Here is a 23626-nt window from a genome sequence, read left to right on the forward strand (position 1 = left end):
TATGTCGATGCAATTAGTATTTCCCCGTACCCTTCATGGATGCATGCTTACAGCGGGCTTCCTTGTAGCGCAGACCGTTATTCCTGAGTTTACTAGGATGGGTCAACTCTTTTGGGTGGATTCTGGTTGGAAAAAAAAATCTGAAGTATGGCTTGCTCACCTGACTTGCTCACATGACTTGTCTTTCGTCTGCCTGTCTCGTCTCTGTTTCTCTCTCTCCACTGCTTTTGTATTTGGATTGAAGAAGATTCGATAAATATAGTGTTTAAATAGTTGTCTTCTGTTATTGTTATGCAAGTTGTAGGTTAGAATGTCCTATAACTGCCTACCTGCCAACCAGGGCCAGCGCAGTCTTTCTCATGTCTTCTCCCCAAGTGACTAAGTGGGCCAGTCATATTGTTGAGGCTGCTGTATAGATCATTGCCTGCACGTTTCAAAGGGTACTCAAGGCTTCTGATGAATATATCCAATAGCTGTCGCCACCGTCCTCCAAAGACCAGGACATTAGACCAAAAGACATGCTTTCGGTCTACGAAGGCAAACATGACCTGGCCACTACCATCATTTCTTGCCTTTTGAGGACCCTTTTCCAGCTTTAGAAAGGAAGGGACGCTTGGAAACAAACAGCACTGATTTAATTTCAAGTAGGTAACTAATTTACCAAACTTGTCGCAACTGCTCCCAGTGGGCCTATCTTCATAGACAGGAAAGTTTCTTGATTATTGGTTACTTCAAACAGTGCAACTACCCAACTTGAGGGTAAACTGCAATTCAAGCTGATCCAAGAAAAGAAAATGAGAGAGGAGGCTAGAGCTTAAGCAAGAAAATGTCTCTGCCGTTGCTGACAAAACAAATAAAAGAATTGTGTGGTCATTCCATCGTTTTCTTTTACATGAGCACTGCTAGATACACGCAAATAATATGATCAAATCAATTTAGGAATTGGGAAAATTTTAATAAAAGGAATTGCTTCGTTTTCTTCACTCAATTTGATATTCAATCGACTGCATTGCATTAAGAGAAGAGAAAATTTAAAAAAAAAAAAAAGTGGTGGGGCCAGAACTTTACAGCGGAATGCGAAATTAGTTATCAAGAATTTCCACTGAAACCTTGACCATTCTTCTTCATCTTTCCCAGCTCCATTTCTCGAGTGGTTTGGCCTTCACCACTTGATCCAGAAGGATACAAACCGTATTCACTGGTCGGTTCACTGTACTCGCTACTGGCAGCATACTCTTGGGTCCCCAATGCCATCTTCCTAAATTTTTTCATGTCTTCCTTATATTGACTGGTGTCATAGTCTGAGCTTCCATGTGAACTGTAGACAGTGCTGTGACCGGGTTTAATTCCTTCATTGAGATCAGATAGAGACACGTCTCCTTCCAATGCACGAACTATCTGCTCAGTCACAAAATAACAAAATACGACCACTTGAGAGTGATATGAGAGAAAGTTCGGAAGATCAATTTGTATTAACCTCAGAAGGTAATGCAGTAGGCACTTTGAAGTGAAAGCTAATGCTTCAATTACAAGACTTATTATTACCTGACTCATTCGTGGTCGTCGTCTTGCTGAATGACGCACACAGGCAGCAGCACAAGCAACCATGCGAGCCATCTCATTCTGATTGTAATTGTTTTGCAGCTTTGGATCAACCAAGCTATCTAAGTTTCCTTCTTCAAGAGCACGTGTCAGCAAAGGTCTTGCCTGCAATACGTAGGAGCATTAATTCAAGTATTGAACTTTGTATGGCATCCAAGACTTGTACTAATGGATTGAGGGGATTTCATATATGAAAAGAATCTACTATTACTCACCCAATCTACCAAACTGTCCTCCATGAAAGAATGGCTTGAGTCAACTGGCCGTTGACCAGTAATTAATTCCAAGAGCATGACACCGAAGGAGAAAACGTCTGACTTGTCTGTTAGTTTTCCACTTGAAGCATATTCTGGAGCCAGATACCTGCATGCAACAAGAATTAAATTTCATGAACTATAATTAATCTACATATATTAAGTAGTGTGCAAGTAGAAGAGAAGTTGGCATTAGGGACAAGGAATTGAGCCCGATGTTTGAACACGCATACTTCAAAAAGTCACGAGTGAGAGAGTATGAATCAACTAATGCAAAGCTGAAGATATTCTGGAAAAGCAATAAAGAAATAGAGGGGGAGGATGTGGGACAACGACCATTCTACCACATCTCAGATGAAATAACAAACTTTGATATTTGGACATGAAGGAAATGGTATGGTTAAAAGAGTCTTACCCAAAAGTTCCCATGACCCTGGTAGAGACATGAGTATTAGCATCAGAAGATAATTTTGCCAGTCCAAAATCTGCAACCTGGGACAGAAAATGAGATTTATTATCCCACTCAGAATCGTATCAAAAACTCTGCAGTTCGATTAACGATAGAATAAGACCACATAGATTAGAGCAAGATGTTGAACAATGAACAATCAGAAGCAATTTACACTTTGAATCAGTCAAATCTCTGCTGTAATATCACATGGATAAACAAATGTTAAAACTGTCCAGGCAAATTGAGCTAACCCATTATTTTTCAAATCAACAAGTAATTCAGAATCCTCCCCCCTAAAGAAGTTTACACAAATTCTTTCAGACTGTTTAACATAATTCATGAAATCATTTATGTGGCTATTACCATTGCTTCAAACTTGAAATCAAGAAGTATGTTTGCTGCTTTGATGTCACGATGAATGATCTTAGGATGACCTGCAAGTACAGGAAATTAGGAACATTAAATAAAACGTGTACAAGTGCACGCACACATGCGCTCACGTGTGAGGGAGAAAAGGAAAGAAGAGAGAGACCATACAATCCTCATGGAGATATGCTAATCCTTTTGCAGATCCCAATGCAATCCTCAGTCTGGTTGGCCAATCCATGGTAGGTCGCCCCTTTCCTATAATAATATGAATTTTCCATCAGAATCCACATACCAGAGGCATCAAAACATTAGCTTAACATTTTCTTCCTAAACGAAGAGTTGGGTATTATTATCTAAAAGTGCACCTCAACTACATTTTGTGACAGAATAAAAGAGCAGTAGCAACAGAACATTGAAACATGAAAACTATAATAGCGTGTAATGAACCATAAGCACATGAAAGAATCAAATTGACACAAACTCAAAACTTCGCAAGAAAATTAAATTAAATGAAAAAATTTTAAGGTTGGAGTAAGAACTCACCGTGTAAGTGAAACTCCAGAGTGTTATTAGGAACAAACTCATAAACAAGCAATCTCTGTGAACCGGTGATGCAGTAACCAACCAATGACACGAGATGCTTGTGATGCACTCGGCTGATAATCTCAACTTCTGCCTGAAATTCACGCTCCCCCTGACCACTTCCTGCTTTCAACTGTTTGACAGCCACTTCTTTTCCATTTGGAAGAACCCCTCTATGCACATAGCCAAAACCACCTTGTCCAAGGAGGTTTGCATCTGAAAAGCCATCTGTTGCCCTAGCCAACTCCTCGTACGTAAACGTACTCTTTGAGAAGCTTAAGCCAATGCCAGGTGAAGGTGGTGGGTATACTTCAGACCCCGAGCCAGAGCCTCCGCTGCTGCTTACGAAAGGTTGTGGTGGTGCAGGTGTATAAGATGGAGAGAGAGGCGGGCGTGCCCCAACTTGTGGTGGAGGAGATGGCTTGAGCACCGATGCAACAGCATGATGACCAGCAGGTGGAGGAATATTGTGTTGCCACTGTTGCTGTTGACCACCATAACGGTCATCTGAAATTCACGAAAAACAAAAGGCGTTAAAAACATGAGTTACCAAAGTGTGTTTAAGAAGACATCCGAAACATATGTTTATCGACAGCTCAACCTCTCCCACACTTAATAGTAAATGAGACATCTCCATTAAACTCTGGCAATGGTAATGTCCAAGTGTATATTTAAGCCAATGTCCATGAGATTCAGAAACATACAAGTAACAGCCCAAACTTTTACATGCACGACTTGGAGATGGGAAGATGGAGAACCTTCTCGTCCATCTATAAAGCAGTTGAAAGAGCTAAATGCATCTAAATAAGGCTGGATTCGCATCCATAAACAGCATCACATGCAGGTCTTGTAAGTTGTAACCAACATTCATGCATATGATTGTGTGAGATCATACCATATTATGCAGTCAAGCTTAATAACAAGACTGACTGGGTTGAAAGATCCATGCTTTTAGCATGGTCAAACAATGATTTGAAGATAAAAATCTAGGATCAGAACCTAAAACTAAAGTGAGATTGTTTTTGATCCATTTCGCACTCGTTCTGAATTCTAAAAAACCCAAAAAGAAATTAGATTAAACTAATCTGAATCCATCAAAAACCATAAAATATCAATGCCTGATCTGGAAAACGATCAGAAACACATGGCAAGTCCAAACAATATGACAATCACAAAAATTCTTGAAAAAGCTTTCACCTTTGGGTGGTGGCGGTGGAACATAGTAAGCCCCCTCATCGCCGTATCTCCTCTTCTTCTTCTTGCAAAAAATAAACAGCACACTCAGAACCAAAAGTATCACCACTCCCCCAATTGCAATCCCAACAACAGCCCCTGTCGAAATCACACCCGCATTCGATGGACCACCAGTGCTGTTCGTCCTCGGCGGCGGCGGAGAGCTCCTAACTGCAGCAGGTGGCGGTGGCGAGCTCCTGGACCCCGGAGGCGAGGGAACCTGGGTAGAGGGCGGAGGGGGAGAGTCAGATGGGGTAGATGGTGGCGGGGGAGAAGTAGACCCTGTCGGAGGTGGCGAAGATGCTGGTGGAGATGGAGTCGGAGTTAGTGGTGGCGGAGTTGCCGGCGGAGGGGCGGCGGGGGTAGCCGGCGGTGGGGCAGCTGGGGTAGCTGGCGGTGGGGCAGAAGGGGTGGTTGGAGGCGGAGGAGCGGTGTTGGACGGCGGAGGAGCGGTGTTGTTACCACCAGGCGGCGGCGACGCCGGCGCTGGTGAGGACATTGTTGGTTTGGAGAGTTTGGAGGATCTGAGAAAGAGAGAGAGTGTGTCTGTTCAGTGTTGTGTCACATGGCGAGGAATTATCTGACTCTCCAATCCTTCACAAAACCAGGTCGTGGTGGGCTCCTACACGATTGGGCCGCGTCTTTGCCGTTAATTACTCCTTTTGGTCTTTTCTTTTTTTTCTTTTGGAATCTTCTTTCAGGGGTAAGTTTTTTATTATGGTTCGACGGTAGGGGGTTATGCGTAATTTCCTCCAAAATACTATTGGTTCCTCAAACAAGAATTATAGCTTATAAATGGATAAGAGTAATCACCTCACGTTGCTGCCATTTAACTTAGTGAAAGATATTATACCATCAGTTATGATTTCTTTCTAATTTAAAGATTCAAATTTGATTTGTTACATACATTGAACCGAATTGGTTAGGGATGAATTCTTTATCCTTTGATAACTCAAGTTCAATTCTGCACATTAACACTTTACGATTAATTCATTTGGAGACGGACACCCGAGAGTCCAACCCACCCCGACAAGTTCAATTCGTGATTTATGAATAAGTATTTGATATATTATTAATTGACGACTTATGTTAATGGATTAATCAAGGATTAGGTTTATAGATGTATATATAATCAAATTTTATAAGGCAGTGTAGTTTAAGTAGATGGTAAACCAGCCGGACAAAAAAAAAAAACAGCTGGACACCACTAGAGACAACCCATATGAAGGTATATACGTGATATTACTCAGTAATATATTCAAAGAAACGACGAGTAGGGATAATAAAATCTCAAGTTTCAACGATTACTGTTATATGTATGTATAAATGTTTTAATTAATTAATTGTATTTGATATTTGTAATATTTATAAATGAATGTCACCGACCAGAACAGAACAGGTCATGAGTGCCTGCTATTCCAAACATTCTATAAAATGATAGAGGATAACGACATTTTTAATGATTACAAATCATTTATTATAATATTATATGCTTTGATATTTTATATATATATATATATATATATACATATATACACAAGGGACTTCTCATGTGCAAATTCATCAAACACAATTCATGCGCGGCCCTATCATGTATGGGGTCACACTTAAACCAAATTAATGATGTTAGATGGCTCTTTTATTTTATTTAAAATGATAGATCTCTCACTTGAGAATTCTTATATATGTGTGTATGTATATATGTGTATGTATGTATGTATAAGGGCAATTCCAAGTATGATTCAATTTCTTAACCAAATAATCCAAACAGTCCATACAAAGAAGATATTTATATAAAATTTTTTTAGAAATACTGTAAATAAATATGCTTGTAGCTGGAATCAAACTTTAGACATACATATGTCTAATTCAATCGATTGTCAACCGAGACACCTTTCGTTCATGATATTTGTCAATATTTATTAGGTAAGTAAAGGGTTCCAATTAAATGTGTTACAATCAATTTATCCGCAATCTATGTAAAGAAAGCGACTTAATGTCTTCAATCCAAATCTCTCTCTCTTTTTTTTCCATCTTCCATCGAAAATAGTTGATTGATATACACACATATAGGGTGCTGGGTCCTAAAATGTTTGGTGTAACCTCATAGTCTCTCCAACTTGTACCATATAGTTGGACGATGGGAGATATGAACTTTCCTTTTAAGTTTCATATTGCTGGACCGGATTTCCTCATCAAACTTTGAAATTAAGAAATTAATCAAATGAATTGTATATTGGATAAATTCATTAAATCTGAAAATAATTTATGAAACATGCTTATTGTAACACCCATGTCGAGTGAGTGGGTAGGATCACAAGCCTCTGTAGTGTTAAGTTTTTTGGTGTTGAGCGAACTATCGAGTGACAATGGGACTAAGTTTAATCCCATATCGTTCAAGAGAATATATGAAGTGCAAAATATAATAGGTCGAATTTCAAAATCAGTAACAATCACGTTTCATGGGCTCAAACTAATAATATGAGTTAGTGTTAGGCCTACAATCGTGCAGGTCAATATAAACTGGTCCAAAGTGTTATTTGTTGGATTTTGTATAGCAATAAGAAAGCCCCACATTGGAAAAGTATAGAAAGAAAGAGTAGTTTATACTTTATAAGTGTCGACTTAACACAATTACTAAATTGGATAAACATACATAGATGGGCTTGGGGCCTCATGCTTGGGCTATATGATGGGATATATATATATATATATATATATATATATCAAAATATGGGTCTTGGGGTCTCATTATTGACTTAGAAAATATTCTTTATTTTTTATCTTAACAGTTATGTTTTGTCTGAATAATTGTGTCTGATCAACACAACTCCTCTGTGATACAAGGAATGACATGAGTTTTATATCATCAGAAACTCTGACATTCACCTTCGTCACATACATTTTGATCTGAGAGAAGAAGCACCTAGTAAATTCACCAGGACCAAGAATCAAGTACTCGATTCTTGGCTACAGATTGTTGAATCCGCAGACGCTCATCGAACTACAAGCACAAGAGTATGGGCGAATTTCTGCTATAGGACATAGCATTACGCTATCCTCAATCTAAATTCAAGTTGGTATTTTGATTTTATCTTTACCATATTTATTTTATATTGATAATTTATTTAAATCTATTTCATTCCTGATTGTTTCTAACATTATTAACGTGGAGGATCGAGATGTTACATCTACCAAACAAAGTTCATGAAGAATCCGAGAGTGTAACTCGCTCTAGAGGAGGATTTGAACCCTCTGGAGAGTCGTTTGTTCAGTGTGACTGGTTTCAAATCTTGCAAAAATCTGTAATTGTGATGGGTCTCTGACATTTCTTAGTTTAAAAAAAAAAATTTAAAAACTTTTATCATATTTCTTTCGTAATTAGTGGCTTGATATTCGCCTGCCTGTCTGACCAAATGCCAGAAATCCGAGACTCTCTCTAATTTTCTTGAAATGGCAGTTACGCCTACATCACTTTCGTTCTTTTTTTCTCGCCAAACAAACAAAATGTTCTCATCGTGGCAAAATTATAAAGGGCCAGGCAACGAGAAAAAATAAATAAATTTGATTGGAAGATGATAAAAACCAAACATTCCAACCACAATCTTGACTTTCGGATCAAAGCCCAACAGATATTAAAGATAGGCCCATTACATCTTCATGGGTTGGGCTCTAACCACGATACCCAATCAGAATTTGAACCCCAACCAGTGGCCCAAGAGTTGGAAATGGCCACAACTTGTTCAGGGTGCAGAGAAATTTAAAAAAAAAGAAAAGAAAAGAAAAGAGTGGAAATGAATTTTACATTCATAGTGACTACAGAATGCACAAGTAAATCTTTTATTTAAAATGTCAATATTTTATTGCAAGTAAATTACTGCATGGTGTAAGCATCTAAGAACCACTTACAATTGAATAGTCTGTCCAGGAAGAACAAGAGCCTCCGCAATGTGCATTGGCTCATGCTTGTAATCTACAACTGAATGTCAACGACGCACCTGCTAGCTAGCTGCTGATACAAAATCCACAAGCTGCCACTCGTAGTTTTAAGTTGCCTCTGAGAAATTTGTTCATTCTCTAGAGAGTAATGCTGGCTCATGCCATAGTAGCTCATATGTGCCCACAGTAGCCTTAGCGGTGTTTGGTGGCTGCAACCTATTATGGAGCCTCAGGTGCCAGGAAATGTACTAGCAGTGCTAGAGAGGATTATGAAAGCACAAACCACAGAAAGTGAGAAAACGGACACCCAAGTGTTTTCTGTGTACATCTCCATTGCATCTGTGAAGGAAAATCGAGCACGGTCTTCAGCCCAGTTACGAAGTCTGTCCGCCTCTGCTGCATACAGTGCCCTTCCCTGCAAATATAATGTTTAACTTAAAAACCAGGTCATCGAATAAAAGGGAAAATGTTCGAAAGAATGCCAACGTTGAAGATCTACTTGAAAATACAAAGATGCACGTGACCATTTAGAGATCAAAGCAAGATTCGTTCAATCAATCAATCAAGGTGATTAATGCAAGCAAGAAATTACATTTAAAAAACATAAACCAACCATAAATACCTGCTCATCAAACCATCGACCTCGTCGCACCCATGCAGTGATTAAAGCAAGCAATATCCTAGGAGGGGTCAAGTAATTGATGGCCTTTCCAGTACCCTTTATGACCCGCATCCTTGGAACTAAAGTCCTAGCAACTGTTTCAGGAAGCTCGCAAATGATGTTAAACATGCGCTTGTTTTGTAAAGTTGAGCCGCTGCAAAAAAAAAAAGGAGAATGTACATCTTTAGCATAACCAAGTACTAATTGACCATTTCACACGCCTCGAAATGATCCATTAGAGAACAATTTATTGTACCTTAAGAGCAAATCAGTGAGGACCATGCCCGGTGATGCTGTATGCACCCCAACTCTAGTCCTCTTGCACTCTTTCAAAACTGATGCATGGAACTGCCTTAGACCACACTTAGTAGACCCATAGCTAAGAATTTTAAATCATAAAACAGTGTGTCAACATCAACCAACAAGAACTTTGGACCAACAAAATTCCATGAAATATTTGATGTAGATAGTCGAGATGTAAAGGGAACTAAAATCCCAGAGTAATGAAAATGATAACTCACACAGCTGTCAGAGGGGTACTAGATCCTCCAGAGCCAGCACCATCCATGTTAAATATGTGGCCCCCCTTTGGCTGGTTTCCCATTACATGCATTGCTTCTTGTGTGCAGAGAATAGATCCAACCAGATTTGTTGAGACAATCTGATAAAGTCCAATTTTTATGATTAACTGGTGAACTCAACACCACATTAAGCTAAAACAGCTAAAGGAAGACGCAACAAAAAACCCCCATGTATGTACAAGTGATCCACTTCTTCCAGAGAATTGCTTTGACTTTCATGATATAACCTATCACTGCCTATGTTGAGGCTTGTGTAACAATAGAAGTTGATAGAACAAAGGATAATCAGGAATTGATCCCATACACAAAGCTCCCATAGTGGGCGGAGTCGGGGACAAGCCGGATGTACGAAGACTTTACCCTCACATAATATGTGAATAGACTGTTTCTAGGAATTGATCATGTGACCTCGAGGTTGCATCACTGCAACTCTACCACTGGGCCACATGTATAATCAAGAAAGTATTATTGGTAAATCAAAATGATCAAATACCACATCTTACCACACAAGTCGGAACACTTTCAAAACACATTTTAATATTGTTAGAAACTTACAATATGTATAAATGATGTGAGATGCCCCAACCCAACAGGTTAACTTATTGGGTTCAATGGCAAAGTAACAAATCTTAACAAGGTATTTCACATCATTTATATATATTCTAACAAATGTTTTCAAGTACCTGTTTGATATCTTCATCTGTGAACTGCAGCAGGGGCCTGAAACCTTTATTTGTGCCAGCATTATTTATCTGTCCAATTAATGGATAGGCAAGGCAGAGTAAAATCAGAATCAACGACGATACAGGCATACAGATTTCACAATTCTCAACCAGAGGAATACTCAGTAACAACACAAGAATTGATTGAAAATAGGGCTGACAATCATTGTTAACCTAAAGTCATTATCAACAATTCTACGAAGCCTCATACCTCATCGTAATCACATTGAACTTGCTATAAAATGCCACTCAGTACCTACAATTTACTTGCTGAATCTTAGTTCTTATGATAAAATAGAAGTTGCAGTCAACGACTGGTTAAAATTTCAAGTTACTGAAATTTGGATGTGGGAAACTAATGGCCCCTGAAGCAACATATTTTGAGTATTCAGCATTTTAAATCAAGCACTCCCCTAAAACAAACCAATGTCCTATACCCTAATTAATACACAAAAGTCTATCAAATAGTCTGTGCACACGCGCGCGCGCGTGTGTGTGAGAGAGAGAGAGAGAGAGAGAGAAGCAGGGTTCGCAATAGTAGATGATTAAGCACAACCAAAATGCAAGTACAAACATTAACGGGAAACTCTAAAAAACTTACCCATATATCAATAGAACCAAGCTCTTTAACAGCAAAATTTGCCAATTTCTTCACATCTTCAGGTTCGCAAACATCACATGCTACTCCTACAACTTTTGCATGTTTAAGATTCCTCCTGGATGAGGTGACCATACCTTCCTTGAGGTTCTCTTCAAGCTCTTTTACGGTCATATCTACTGACTCGGGACTGCCTTCACAAGAACCGAACATGGATGAGTAGATATGATAGACAAATGGACGAAAACTAGAGAGTAAAGCAACTCTGTCTAAAATAACCAATTATCATAAATATATAGGCCACCTGCGAGAAGCTACAACCACTCGATCCCCAGAGAGAAGAAACTCTCGAGCAAGTGCTTTACCCAGTCCTCTCGTGCTGCACCAACAAGTTTAAGTGTTTAACCACGCATCCAAAACATAAAACCATTACTTCTCAAACTCACATGACTAATTCAATAGCAGAATAATCCAGCAAAATCATAATGGCGAAAATTTGAAGAAATATTCATGCCTGGCTACCACATCCACATTCCATGCTCAGAAATTTGACTAGTTAGATGAACAAAAGTCCAGAAAACTACTAACATCAGGTAACATATCCCTCAACAATTGACTAAAGGTAGAAGAATTGTGTAAGTAATGGTATCTATACCTCCCAGTTATGACAACATTACGTGGACCAGCCCGACAATGCTCATCTAAAACAATATTGGCTCCTACCATAGTTCCAATTATAACTCCTCCAAGCCAGCTATACCAAATCAACGTATTCATCTGGCTGTCTCCACCTTCACAAAATTGTAAGACAATTGTGTTTCAATCTACAAAGTATCAGTTTTTAACAATTTGAATCCATAAAAGCACACATCCCCACATTACAAAGTGCTCATTTGCTAACCTGACAGCTGAAAACCGACTGCAAGTACAACTCCAGTGCTCATCATGGTCACTATATATCTTCCAACTTGTAGAGCAATCTGGATAACGAGAGAGAGAGTTAAAGTTGCATCGAAACTTTCCCCAAAAAAATGAATAATTGGACACCAAAACTATCAAGAAAAGAAAATTAAAAATGGGTAAACAATTGAAAATAATAAGCTTGTTTAGTAGCTTCTCGCTGATAAGATGTTTGTACCAGTACTGAACTTTTACCAAACAAGCAATTCAACAAGACTTACAAGTAAATTCAATAAAAAAAGCTAAATGAAGGGGAACTAAAACTATGAATAATTAGCAGTATATTACAACCCACCGAAGAGAAAACCTCCTCCATCTTTGCCACTGCCTTTCTTTGATCATCACCGGAAGCCCAAAAAATAGCGGGGTTCAAAGAACTCCAAAACCCACTTCCCTCCTTCAGCTTTTCTTGACCTTTCTTCACTTTCTCACACGTTGTCGCACTTTCCTTCTCTTTCTCTTCCACTCCTCCTCCACCTTCACCCCTAAATGACCTAAACCGTCGCCCGCGCAACCCGTAACGACCCCTGTGCGATTCCGAACCTGACCGCCAAAAACAGGACCCAATTCCGTTCCTCTGCTGGTCCTTGAAGCTAGAGTGACAAAAGCTTTGTGGGTACAAGAGGTGAAGCTTTGTCAGTGTAGTCATGATGTTGGTGAGAGACTGAAAAATGTGAGTTCAAGTAAATTGGGGCTTCAATTATTATGGGTACCGTTTCAATATCTATATATTTCACGTTGGTTGAGGAGATTGAAGAGATTAATAAAAATGGGACAAAAAATATCTGCGGGGATGGAAGATTGGGACGGTGACCTAAGCAGATGGAGGAGTGTGATGACCACACGTTGAAGCAACCTCATCTTTTGTGTTAGCCGACGACACGTGACCTTGTGTGGATCTGTTTTTGTGCTCTGTTATTTGGCCTCGTATGGAAGGTGATGCTTCTACGCATGGTTCGAATAGTTGTTTGGTTCACCCTTCCTTCCTTATGCCATTTTGCTTGTTAAAAATGTTGTGATAAATTATCTTAAAACATCAAGACTTAGTTATCAAATTATTCTATATTTTAAGTGCTTGAGCAACATACATGTTCCACACTAATAAAATACAAGCTTTTGTCTTAAAAGATATGGGAGTTTAATCAAATTTATCAAAATCTTGATCATTTTGAACGTGCGTACTAACGAAAAATTGTGAAGTAATATGTATGCAATCACAATACGAGTATCTGTCTTAAATGGAAAAAAAAATTGTATTTTTTTGAATGGTGGATAAGATTTAAGGTATATTTAAAATATGATAGAAAAAATATTATTTTATGGATATTTACGAGTTAAAATTATGAAATATTATCGAATTGACGAAATGCTATCTTCTTCGGAGTGCTCCGAAAAAATGTTACATTTATGCTACTTTAAATGTGCCATTTAGTTACAAAAGATGCATAGAGACACATACACCTAACAGACATGCACACCAACATACTAACACACAGAGACACTACCCACATGGCTCGATCCGGCCCATCTGTGGGAAAATGCACCTCCCTGTCCAGAATAGAGAAACAAACAAAAGTATAACTATATAAGCATATAAGCAATCCAATGTGTGTTCTTATACTGAACCTGTAAACCCACAAGGACTGCGCAAAGGATCAAAGAAAGAAAAATAATGCAATAAAAAGACTTAGAATTTAGATGGAAAATAAATCCCTAAGGGAGAGACAGAAACCAACGTGGACCAATTATATCACACCACATGGCAACTAAGAGTCCATCAACAGGGGCATATAAGTCCAAAGACTCGGATAAACAAAATTTAGACAGGCGAACGGCGTGTTTGTAAAAGATTTGGAATTTTGGAGGCGAGAGTCAGGGGTGGGGCTTCATTTCCGCAGTGACTCACCAAACCCATCTCTCTCTGTCTCTGCATTTCTTCGCATTTTCTTTTCTGTTATTGACTTGCTATTCTAATTCGGAAGAGTTAGAAGCGTACGTTACGGTAGAAATGCAGAGGCCTCAAGATCAACGGTCAAGATCCACTGCTAGACCCGCCACCATTCATGGCTGCGCTCAGTACGGGAATCTTCTTGGGTTGCAGAACCTCCTCCGAGAAAATCCGTATCTTCTCAATGAGAGGAATGCAGTTGTAAGATCTCGTTCTTTCTAGTTTGCACTTTTACTTGAATTGACATCCTAAATAATTCGATTAGTGTGTTTTGTTTCTTGGGTCAAAGAGAGGTCTTCCTGGAAATTTTTAGCGCTGAGGTTTAATCGATGGGTTTCTTGAAAATTTCATGCTTGATAATTCGATTCTTGTGTACGATGTTTTTTTTTGTTTGGGTGGGTAGGGGGGTGTTGTCAAAGAGGGTGTCTTTTCGGAATGATGTGACTGGGATTTGATTGTTGGACTTTATTTTTGCGTTTCTGTATGTTTTCGAATTTGGTTATGGATCCATTCGGTTATGCGTTTACCTTCTTCGTTTCTTAATTGAGGTCATATGATCTGTTTCTGGCTAAATAAAGATGGTGGGCATTGGCTCAGATCACTGCCATGTTTTCAATGTCTAAAGTGCTAGGAGTGGAAAATGGTTTCTTTGTAAAAGATTTACCAAGGCGCATTGGAATATCTAGAGGAAAAACAAAGATACGAATGTTGTAGCATTTGTTTTGGATATGCTGGCATGCCCTTCATTTATGTCTTATTTTCAATTTCTTTACTTACAGATGGGACAGACTCCACTTCATGTTTCTTCTGGTCACAACAAGAATGAGATAGTTAAATTTCTGCTTGATTGGGAAGGAGCAGAAAAGGTTGAATTAGAAGCCAAGAATATGGTGGGTTGAATTTCTATGGAATTTTGGAAGTTTTTCCTGAAAATGTGACTTATATGGACTGTATTATATCTCTACCTGAAATTTATCTCTGCTGCTCTTGACTAGTTGATTTCATACTGTGAGTGTTATTTTTCTGCAGTATGGAGAAACTCCTTTGCACATGGCAGCGAAAAATGGTTGCAATGAAGCTGCAAGGTTACTTCTTGCTCATGGTGCTTTTATTGAAGCGAAAACAAATGTACATTTTCTTTTCTTTGCACCTGTTTTTCTCCTTTAAGTTTACTAGAACCAGAAGTGCATGTAGTTTTCTTATCCAGCCGTACTTATGCTGTGGACTTATTCATGTAGAATGGAATGACACCATTACACCTTGCTGTTTGGTATTCTATCCGATCTGATGATTGCTCAACAGTCGAGACATTGCTTGCGTATAATGCTGATGGCAGTGCTAAGGATGAGGTGAATAGACTGGATTTACTCAACTGACTCCATTCTACTTCAGTCTCTTATCTTTCAAACATGATTATAGCTTGACTGACTTTTAAATTTCAGGAGGGCAAGACTCCTCTGGGACATCTCTCAAAGGGCCCTGGGAGTGAGAAGTTGCGTGAACTATTGCACCGGCATCTTGAAGAGCAGAGGAAAAAAAGAGCCCTTGAAGCGTGCAGTGAAACAAAAACCAAGATGGAAGAACTTGAAAGTGCATTGTCTAGTATAGTGGGCCTGCATGACCTCAAGATTCAACTACAGAAATGGGCGAAGGGTATGCTTTTAGATGAGAGGCGCAGGGCGCTTGGGCTGCAGGTTGGCTTGAGAAGACCACCTCATATGGCCTTCCTCGGCAATCCGGGAACTGGTAATCGGAAGTGAAGTTATTCCTATGTCTGATAGTTTTTATTATTCCTTAATGCTTAGAGAATTTTGAACTATAATGAACTTAGTTTTACATTTTGTGATTTGACTAGGATAATGAATAAATATCAACTAACTTGATTTATCTTTTTGTCAGATTTGCTAAACATTCCTCATAAAAAAAGTCAAGTTATGAAGTAATATGATCTTTGTGAATTAGCAGGTAAGACAATGGTAGCTCGAGTGCTTGGAAAGTTACTCCATATGGTAGGAATTCTGCCTACAGACCGGGTAACGGAGGTGCAGCGGACAGATTTGGTTGGTGAATTTGTTGGTCATACTGGCCCAAAGACTAGAAGAAAGGTATGTTGCAATGCTTTGTGACATCATGTTCCCCTTGGTAAAAGACTAATATAAATTGATTTCATGAGAAACTTATTTGCTTTTGATGTGCAGATCAAAGAAGCAGAGGGAGGGATTCTTTTTGTGGATGAAGCATATCGATTAATACCAATGCAGAAAGCAGATGACAAGGATTATGGCATAGAAGCCTTAGAAGAGATCATGTCTGTTATGGACGGAGGAAAAGTAGTCGTCATATTTGCTGGCTACAGTGAACCAATGAAACGCGTAATTGCTTCTAATGAAGGTTTTTGCAGAAGGGTGACTAAGTTTTTCCACTTCAGTGACTTCAATCCCGAAGATCTTTCCAAGATTCTCCATATGAAGATGAACCAGCAGACAGGGGATAGTTTACTGTATGGATTTAAGTTACATTCTTCATGCACTGTAGAAGTCATTGCGGCACTCATAGAGAGAGAAACTACCGAAAAGCAACGTAGGGAGATGAATGGAGGTTTAGTAGATCCAATGCTTGTTAATGCCAGAGAGAACTTGGATCTCAGGCTCAGCTTTGACTGTATAGACACAGATGAGCTACGTACTATCACATTGGAAGATTTAGAAGCAGGCCTAAGGCTGTTAACCCAGCTGTAGACTCGTAGCGGCTCCGATTCTGTCAATCGGTGAGTTGGGTTTTTCCAAGATTTTTCTTGTACATCTCCTGATTGTAATTCATAATTCTTTTGACATTGTTGCGATATGATCATCCTGTAATTTTCTATCAATTTTTTTTCTTCTTTTTTTCATGTTTCTTTGTACTCGTACCTGGCCAAGATAACAATTTTAGGCTACGCTAAAGTAATAGCCTTCAAGAACAGTTTATGTGATTACCTTCTCGGAAATTAGACTTGAATCTGACCGCAACAAGTCGAAGGTACCTCATTCTTCCTGTTCCAGTTGTCTTCCTGCGCTTGGCCTTTGTGCTCCAGTTATCTACAATACCCAAAACCAAAAAAAAAGAGGGGAATAAATTGAACATGAATAAACAGACTTTAATTTTTTTACCAAACTGACTTTGAGCGTCGGAGCATCTCCTGATCAATATTTCGGAGGCTTAAAGCTCACGTTTTCTATTGTCTGATCAATTGTTACGTTTGTAGAATAGAACAATCAGTTACCGAGCAATCGAGGAGTCAATCGATTTGCACGTCATTACCATGAAATAAGTTTTAAAGTGTTTGTCGAGTTTTTCCAAACGTGAGAGATAATTGAAAATCTTTAACAATTTAAGTATAGATATTATATTGATATTGTTTATACTTTTTGGGACAAAAATACAAATGTTTCTTTCTTGGCAGATATTCCTTGAACAATTTTGTTTATATGGAAAGATATCTACAGGAGTTGAAAATGCATGCATGTATATAATTGTGTGTGTATATATATATATATATATATATATAAGCATTAAAGGAATAAAATGCCGCTATATACATCCCTAAATTAGCTGTGGCAGAGAAAGTTCACCCTATAAAATTAGGTCCCCTATTAATAATTTTTAGTGTAAAACAGATTCTTCTGACTTCGTATTCTTTTTTTTTTCCTTCTTTTTTCTTCTTTTTTCTGTTTTTGCTTCTTCTTCTCCTTCTCCAATTGCTTTGAAACGCATTACAGATTGAGGTACGCACCCACACAGATTGGTTTTTTCTTCTTTCAATTTGTTCTTTGACTTATGATTCAATAGTGTAAAACTGTAAATGATATGTTCTGTACTTCATATTTTGATCTAGGTAGGTATATATACATATGTGTGTGTGTGTGTGTGTGTATATATATATATATGTTTATCAAGGATTGAATTCATTAATATGCTTCAAATGTCCTGGAATATACCTCTGTTTTGCCGGATATATATATATATATATATATATTGGTTAATTTAGTTTAGTTGGCGTGCTTGTCATTACTCTGTTATTTTATTTTATACAAGCTGGCATTACTTGTCAGAAATACGATGATTGTTTGTGCACCTAACTAACTAAACTATATAAGCATCTGCCCTGTAATGATAGAATTTGTGATAGGATTATTGACAAGATAATATAAAATTTTGATTGACGCCCAGATTTTGGACATAATTAATCTGTCTTATTCTTTAATTACATCTGTGTAGTAATGCGTGTGCGTTGTCTAAGTGTAACAATTGTTGCATGCACGACAAAACAAAACACATCAGGCATTAGCTAATAAGGTTGGATAAGATCGATTGATTCTATAAATTCCAAATATTCTCCTTGGGATCTGCTTCACATTGGTGTGCTGTTGTAATCAACAGACAACCGTGCCCACCTGGGAGGGGGTGAAGAAGCGTGTGCTTGGCATGCTCTGATGCTAAGCTGTGCAAGTAAACAGTAGACTCGCTTCTACGGTTCCATGTCTGACATTTTTCTTGAGGGATTTATACTTATTGTACAGTTCTCATATGTGTTTCTTTCTAAGCTTTTGTCTTAATCCTCCTTCAGTAGTCATGAAATTGGGTTCTGAATTAGAACCAGAGAAAGGCCACTACTACTATGAAGCTGGTCCAGAATCATCTTCCCAGAAGCGGAGAAAGCCTCCTCTCAACAAATATGCATTCGCCGGTGCTGTTTTGGCCTCCACAAACTCTGTTTTATTGGGCTATGGTGAGTCGATCGATCTCCTCCTCCTTCCCTACTATTTCATGTAATTAAACTTAATTATATATGCTAAAATTATTGTGTTATGTATGTATGTATGTATGTCTATGCAGACATTGGAGTCATGAGTGGTGCAGTACTTTACATTAAAGACGACCTGAAAATCACATCAACCCAAGTAGAGATCTTGGTAGGTTCACTCAACATATGTTCTTTGATTGGATCACTTGCCTCCGGTAAGACATCTGATTTAATCGGCAGGCGTTATACGATCGTCCTAGCAGCATCAACGTTTCTAATGGGTGCACTTCTCATGGGATTTGCACCAACATTTGCATTTCTAATGGCTGGAAGGGTGGTAGCAGGAATTGGTGTTGGATACTCCTTAATGATTGCTCCGGTCTACGCTGCCGAGCTCTCTCCCGCCGCGTCTCGAGGCTTCCTCTCTTCGCTTCCTGAAGTTTTCATCAACTTTGGGATTCTGCTTGGTTACATCTCCAATTATGCTCTATCAGGACTTAATGATAACATTAATTGGAGACTAATGCTTGGACTTGCAGCATTGCCCGCTATTGTAGTTGTGATTGGTGTTATTGGGATGCCGGAGTCCCCTCGTTGGCTTGTCATGAAAGGCCGGTATCGCGAAGCGAGGCAGGTTTTGGTCAAAACATCAGATAATGAGGAGGAAGCAGAGTTGAGACTAGCTGAAATTACAAAGGCTGCTTCAGTTCTAGGCTCCACAATGAATTTGAAAGGACAAGCTGTTTGGAGAGAATTGTTGTTGAGCCCATCTAGGCCCATTCGACGAGTTCTCCTCGCGGCCATTGGTATCAACTTCTTCATGCAAGCTTCAGGCAATGATGCTGTTGTATATTACAGCCCTGAAGTGTTCAGAGAAGCAGGAATTCACAACAGGCAGCAGCTTGTAGGTGTTACAGTGATAATGGGCTTGGCCAAGACAACATTTGTTCTTATATCTGCTCTTTTCTTGGACCACTTGGGGAGGCGGCCTCTTCTGTTATTGGGCTCAATTGGGATGACAGTTTCGTTAGCTGTACTGGGCCTGGGCTCAATGTACCTGGACCAACTAGAGACCAAGCCACTCTGGGCCATTGTCTTGTGTGTGGTGGCGGTTTGTGCTGATTTATCGTTCTTCTCAATTGGGCTTGGGCCTATAACATGGGTTTACTCATCGGAGCTATTTCCGACCCGATTGCGGGCCCAAGGTTCAAGTCTGGCAATATCAGTGAATAGGGTAGTGAGTGGGATTGTGGCCATGACATTTCTTAGCATTTCAGAGGCAGTCACATATGGGGGTATGTTTTTAGGGTTTGCAGGGATAATGGCGATAGGAACAATCTTCATTTATTACTTTTTGCCTGAAACAAAAGGCAAGACATTAGAAGAGATTAGTGATTTCTATGAGGATCAAGACCCTCAGACTAGTAAACCTCTCCTAGGTTAGATTTGGAATAATTAGAATCAAGACCCTAAAATTCCTCTTCTTGTGTCTTTGATCAATATTAACGTTATCAAGGACAGATTGTTGTATGATCTAATTTCTACTTTGTTTCAGACCAATAAATCTCTTATTCTTCCTTACGAGTTTTTATGGGAGAATTAGATGATGCATGGGCTTATTTCCATATAAAGGCCTACATTATCTTAAATGATACGAGATGTGACTCGGTTGGTAATCGATTTAGTTACGCATATGTGTTGAAAGTTCGATTTCAATAAGAAATAAATATCTCAACGGTATTTTTATTTTTAAAATAAAAAAATACAAAGGAAGTGATGATATAGAAATCCTTAAACAAGGAAAACAATTAAACACATTGAAGAGGCCTATCTCAACAACAACTAGATATTTGTTTTAAAAAAAAATAACTAGATATTCGGAGTTAAGGAAGTGTTAAAATCTTATCTATCTGACTAAATCTTCATCAATACACACCGTTTCAAACCCTGCTCCTCACCTATAAACAAGATTGACGGACGTTTTTAGAGAAGGAAAATGGCTTCTACTGGATCTCCCATGGAGAAGGAGAAGCCCACTGAAGTTGAAGCCCTAGAAAATGTACCCGCAGTTGCTGGTTATGGAAAGCCTCGTCTCAACAACTATGTTCTCGCTTGCGCTCTCTTGGCCTCCACAGCCTCCATTCTATTGGGCTATGGTGAGTCCCAAATTCACTCTTCTTGAATGATTCACCCTCTACATCCACCTTTTGATTGAATAAATTTTCTATGAAAAGGGTTGAGTCAAGTGTCTTTTGATTGATTAAATGTTGGATTAAACTGCTTAATTGTTGCAGACATTGGGGTGATGAGTGGTGCAGAGATTTTAATCAAAGACAACCTAAAAATTTCATCAACCCAGACAGAGATCTTGGTGGGTATTCTCAATGTGTCTTCACTGATAGGTTCACTCGCATCTGGAAAAACTTCAGATTACATAGGCAGGCGATACACAATAGTACTAGCAGCATCGACATTTCTAATCGGTGCACTTCTGATGGGCTTTGCACCATCTTTTCCCTACCTCGTCGCCGGCCGAGTTGTCGCTGGAATCGGCGTCGGATACTCCCTAATGATCGCTCCCGTCTACACCGCCGAGTTGTCTCCGGCCATGACAAGGGGACTCCTCACTTCGTTCCCTGAAGTATTCATAACCTTGGGGATTCAATTGGGTTACATAATCAATTTCGCACTCTCAGGTCTCCCTGATCACATAAATTGGAGAATAATGTTGGGTCTGGCTGGGTTACCGGCAATTGTGATTGGGTTTGGAGTACTGGCTATGCCGGAGTCTCCACGGTGGCTCGTCATGAAAGGCAGGACGACTGAGGCTAAACATGTTTTGAACAGAACGTCAGATACGGCAGAGGAAGCTGAGCTTAGACTCGCTGAAATAACCCAAGCCGCTGATACGGATTTGGGCCAGGAAGGCCCATCAAGAGAGAATTGGCATGGACAAGGTGTTTGGAAAGAGCTTTTCATAAGCCCATCCAGGCCCATTAAGCGGATACTAGTCGCCGCTATTGGGATTAATTTCTTCATGCAAGCTTCAGGCAATGATGCCGTTATATACTACACCCCTGCAGTGTTTAGAAGTGCAGGTATTCACAACAAGAAGCAGCTATTTGGTATCACTGTGATCATGGGCTTTACCAAAACGGCCTTTGTTTTGTTATCGGCCCTTTACTTGGACCGGTTCGGGAGACGGGCACTCTTGTTGTTGGGCTCAATCGGGCTATTTATCTCATTGATCGTATTGGGCCTCGGCTCGAAGTTTCTCGAGCATGCGGGTAGCAAACCTTTGTGGGCCATTGTGTTGTGCATTGTGGCAGTTTGTGCTTACGTCTCATTCTTTTCAATTGGGCTTGGGCCTATTACATGGGTCTACACATCGGAGATATTTCCGTTACGACTTCGGGCCCAAGGATCAGCAGTGGCCATCTCTGTGAACAGACTGGTAAGTGGGGTTGTGTCGATGACATTTCTGACCATTTCAGAGAAAATAACATTTGCAGGAATGTTCTTTCTGCTATCAGCAATAGTGGCATTGGGCACAATTTTCTTTTATTTCTTTTTGCCAGAAACTAAAGGCAAGACTTTAGAGGAGATTGGGGCTCTCTTTGAGGACAAAAATAGTCCTAGAATTGTTAACAGGGGAAGGGAAATGACTGACATATAGTGTGGTAGCTAGATCTGTGTTGTGTTTGAAACTTTGAATAATATTACATATTGTGATTTTGAGTTAAATTAATTGTGTTACTGTTAAACAAAGTGACTCATATTACATGTCATGGACGTAGGCACTCTTACTGAACCACATAAATCTTGTGTTGTTCTTCATTTTCTTTACTGGTTCGATTGCTATGCATTGCTCTATTATCTGTTGTCTTTGGAGGACTTGTATTACAACAGTTGCTAGCTCTGCCAAATACATAAGACAACCCCACATGACCCAAGTCATATAGACTCCAAATTTCAAAGTCTGTGATTGAAATTTTCAGAGCTGATGACCCACAAAGGAAATCTTATGTCAAAGGCAGTAGTTTTCTTCTTGTCAATGAGTGAATTTGACACTTGAAAAGCTGAATCCAGCTTTACCAAGGCAGAAGTGTGTCTTGTAGCTCTTGTTCTGCTCTCTTTGTTGTGTTTTTGTGTTGTTGGAAGCTTCTTAGACCTTTGAAAAACTCATTGATTCACTCATGCACACACAGAAAAGTGGGTGTGTGTGTGAAAGAGAGAGATAGAGAGAGGGTTTTCAAGGACTTGAATTTCAATTTTATGGGGAATAGAGAGAGTTATAGTGGAGAGTAATAAGATTTCGAATTTCTTGAAGCAGCCAAAGGGCTTAGCGCTGTTCACTTGTCCTTTAGCTTGTGTACATCTTCAAGCCGGACAATTAGCATATTGACAACCCACAACGTTGTTAATATAAACAAATGTGAAACCATAAATCCAATTAAGGGTGCCAATTAAACAAAATTTTCCATCACTAACACACATGAAAGAAGATGACAATCTTGCCTTTAATCCTCCACAGCTCTGAATCTCACATTTTGTATCCGTCCTGTGATGCGCTATTACCCTATCGTGAGGTGGGAAATTTCGGTATAAACGATTCTAACAACCATAGTTTAGTCTAATGTCGAATCTACAAAATTATAAGTTTATATGGTGTGGTTAGTTTTGTTTTTTTCTCAACTTGAATCCAATAAAACTAGTGAGTTGTCTAAGTAGCTGTTATGGCCTCTGGGGCTATATCATATGTGATATAGATATATGTGCATAACTTGTTGGATTTTCGAGGTTGGGTTTAATTGGGTGATAATGATCGATGGATGATTTTGGGCACTAATGATGCATGGTTATGATGTATGTATTCTGCTAAATGTAGGTGATATATACATATACATATATATGGATGGGTAGCATAGACTAGCAGTAACAGA

At 39.1% G+C, this 23626-nt stretch overlaps 5 protein-coding genes across 7 annotated transcripts; 3 read left to right on the forward strand and 2 right to left on the reverse strand.

The window, feature by feature from the left end:
* Positions 1-862: 862 nt before the first annotated feature.
* Positions 863-5107, reverse strand: LOC119997086 (proline-rich receptor-like protein kinase PERK1). The gene is made up of 8 exons (XM_038843881.1): positions 4456-5107; positions 3220-3765; positions 2845-2931; positions 2671-2741; positions 2272-2348; positions 1818-1965; positions 1546-1707; positions 863-1398 (listed from the first exon to the last, which is right to left on the reverse strand). The coding sequence occupies exons 1-8, from the start codon at positions 4988-4990 to the stop codon at positions 1090-1092; spliced, it is 1935 nt and encodes a 644-aa protein (XP_038699809.1). The 5' UTR covers positions 4991-5107; the 3' UTR covers positions 863-1089.
* Positions 5108-8268: 3161 nt separating this feature from the next.
* LOC119997898 (probable chlorophyll(ide) b reductase NYC1, chloroplastic) lies at positions 8269-12860 on the reverse strand. The gene is made up of 10 exons (XM_038845128.1): positions 12248-12860; positions 11894-11972; positions 11648-11783; positions 11297-11371; positions 10996-11182; positions 10356-10424; positions 9613-9752; positions 9348-9470; positions 9053-9245; positions 8269-8845 (listed from the first exon to the last, which is right to left on the reverse strand). Exons 1-10 carry the CDS (start codon positions 12599-12601, stop codon positions 8660-8662), a joined length of 1542 nt encoding a protein of 513 aa, XP_038701056.1. The 5' UTR covers positions 12602-12860; the 3' UTR covers positions 8269-8659.
* Positions 12861-13786: 926 nt separating this feature from the next.
* On the forward strand, positions 13787-16861 carry LOC119996073 (protein CbxX, chromosomal). Its single transcript, XM_038842578.1, has 7 exons — positions 13787-14101; positions 14680-14790; positions 14930-15028; positions 15139-15249; positions 15343-15646; positions 15866-16005; positions 16099-16861. The coding sequence occupies exons 1-7, from the start codon at positions 13961-13963 to the stop codon at positions 16636-16638; spliced, it is 1446 nt and encodes a 481-aa protein (XP_038698506.1). The 5' UTR covers positions 13787-13960; the 3' UTR covers positions 16639-16861.
* A 1395-nt stretch (positions 16862-18256) lies between these two features.
* On the forward strand, positions 18257-20262 carry LOC119995972 (polyol transporter 5-like). Of its 3 annotated transcripts, none has more exons than XM_038842456.1 (3): positions 18257-18388; positions 18507-18668; positions 18776-20262. In XM_038842456.1, the coding sequence occupies exons 1-3, from the start codon at positions 18373-18375 to the stop codon at positions 20125-20127; spliced, it is 1530 nt and encodes a 509-aa protein (XP_038698384.1). In that variant the 5' UTR covers positions 18257-18372; the 3' UTR covers positions 20128-20262. The 3 variants fall into 3 exon arrangements, with proteins under 3 accessions (XP_038698384.1, XP_038698383.1, XP_038698385.1); XM_038842457.1 differs by having other exon boundaries at positions 18290-18419; XM_038842455.1 differs by having other exon boundaries at positions 18283-18668.
* Positions 20263-20644: 382 nt separating this feature from the next.
* On the forward strand, positions 20645-22427 carry LOC119997828 (probable polyol transporter 6). Its single transcript, XM_038845032.1, has 2 exons — positions 20645-20839; positions 20978-22427. The coding sequence occupies exons 1-2, from the start codon at positions 20680-20682 to the stop codon at positions 22357-22359; spliced, it is 1542 nt and encodes a 513-aa protein (XP_038700960.1). The 5' UTR covers positions 20645-20679; the 3' UTR covers positions 22360-22427.
* Positions 22428-23626: the final 1199 nt, after the last annotated feature.

This window comes from Tripterygium wilfordii, chromosome 4, assembly GCF_013401445.1.
Source record: "Tripterygium wilfordii isolate XIE 37 chromosome 4, ASM1340144v1, whole genome shotgun sequence".
Taxonomy (NCBI): domain Eukaryota; kingdom Viridiplantae; phylum Streptophyta; class Magnoliopsida; order Celastrales; family Celastraceae; genus Tripterygium; species Tripterygium wilfordii.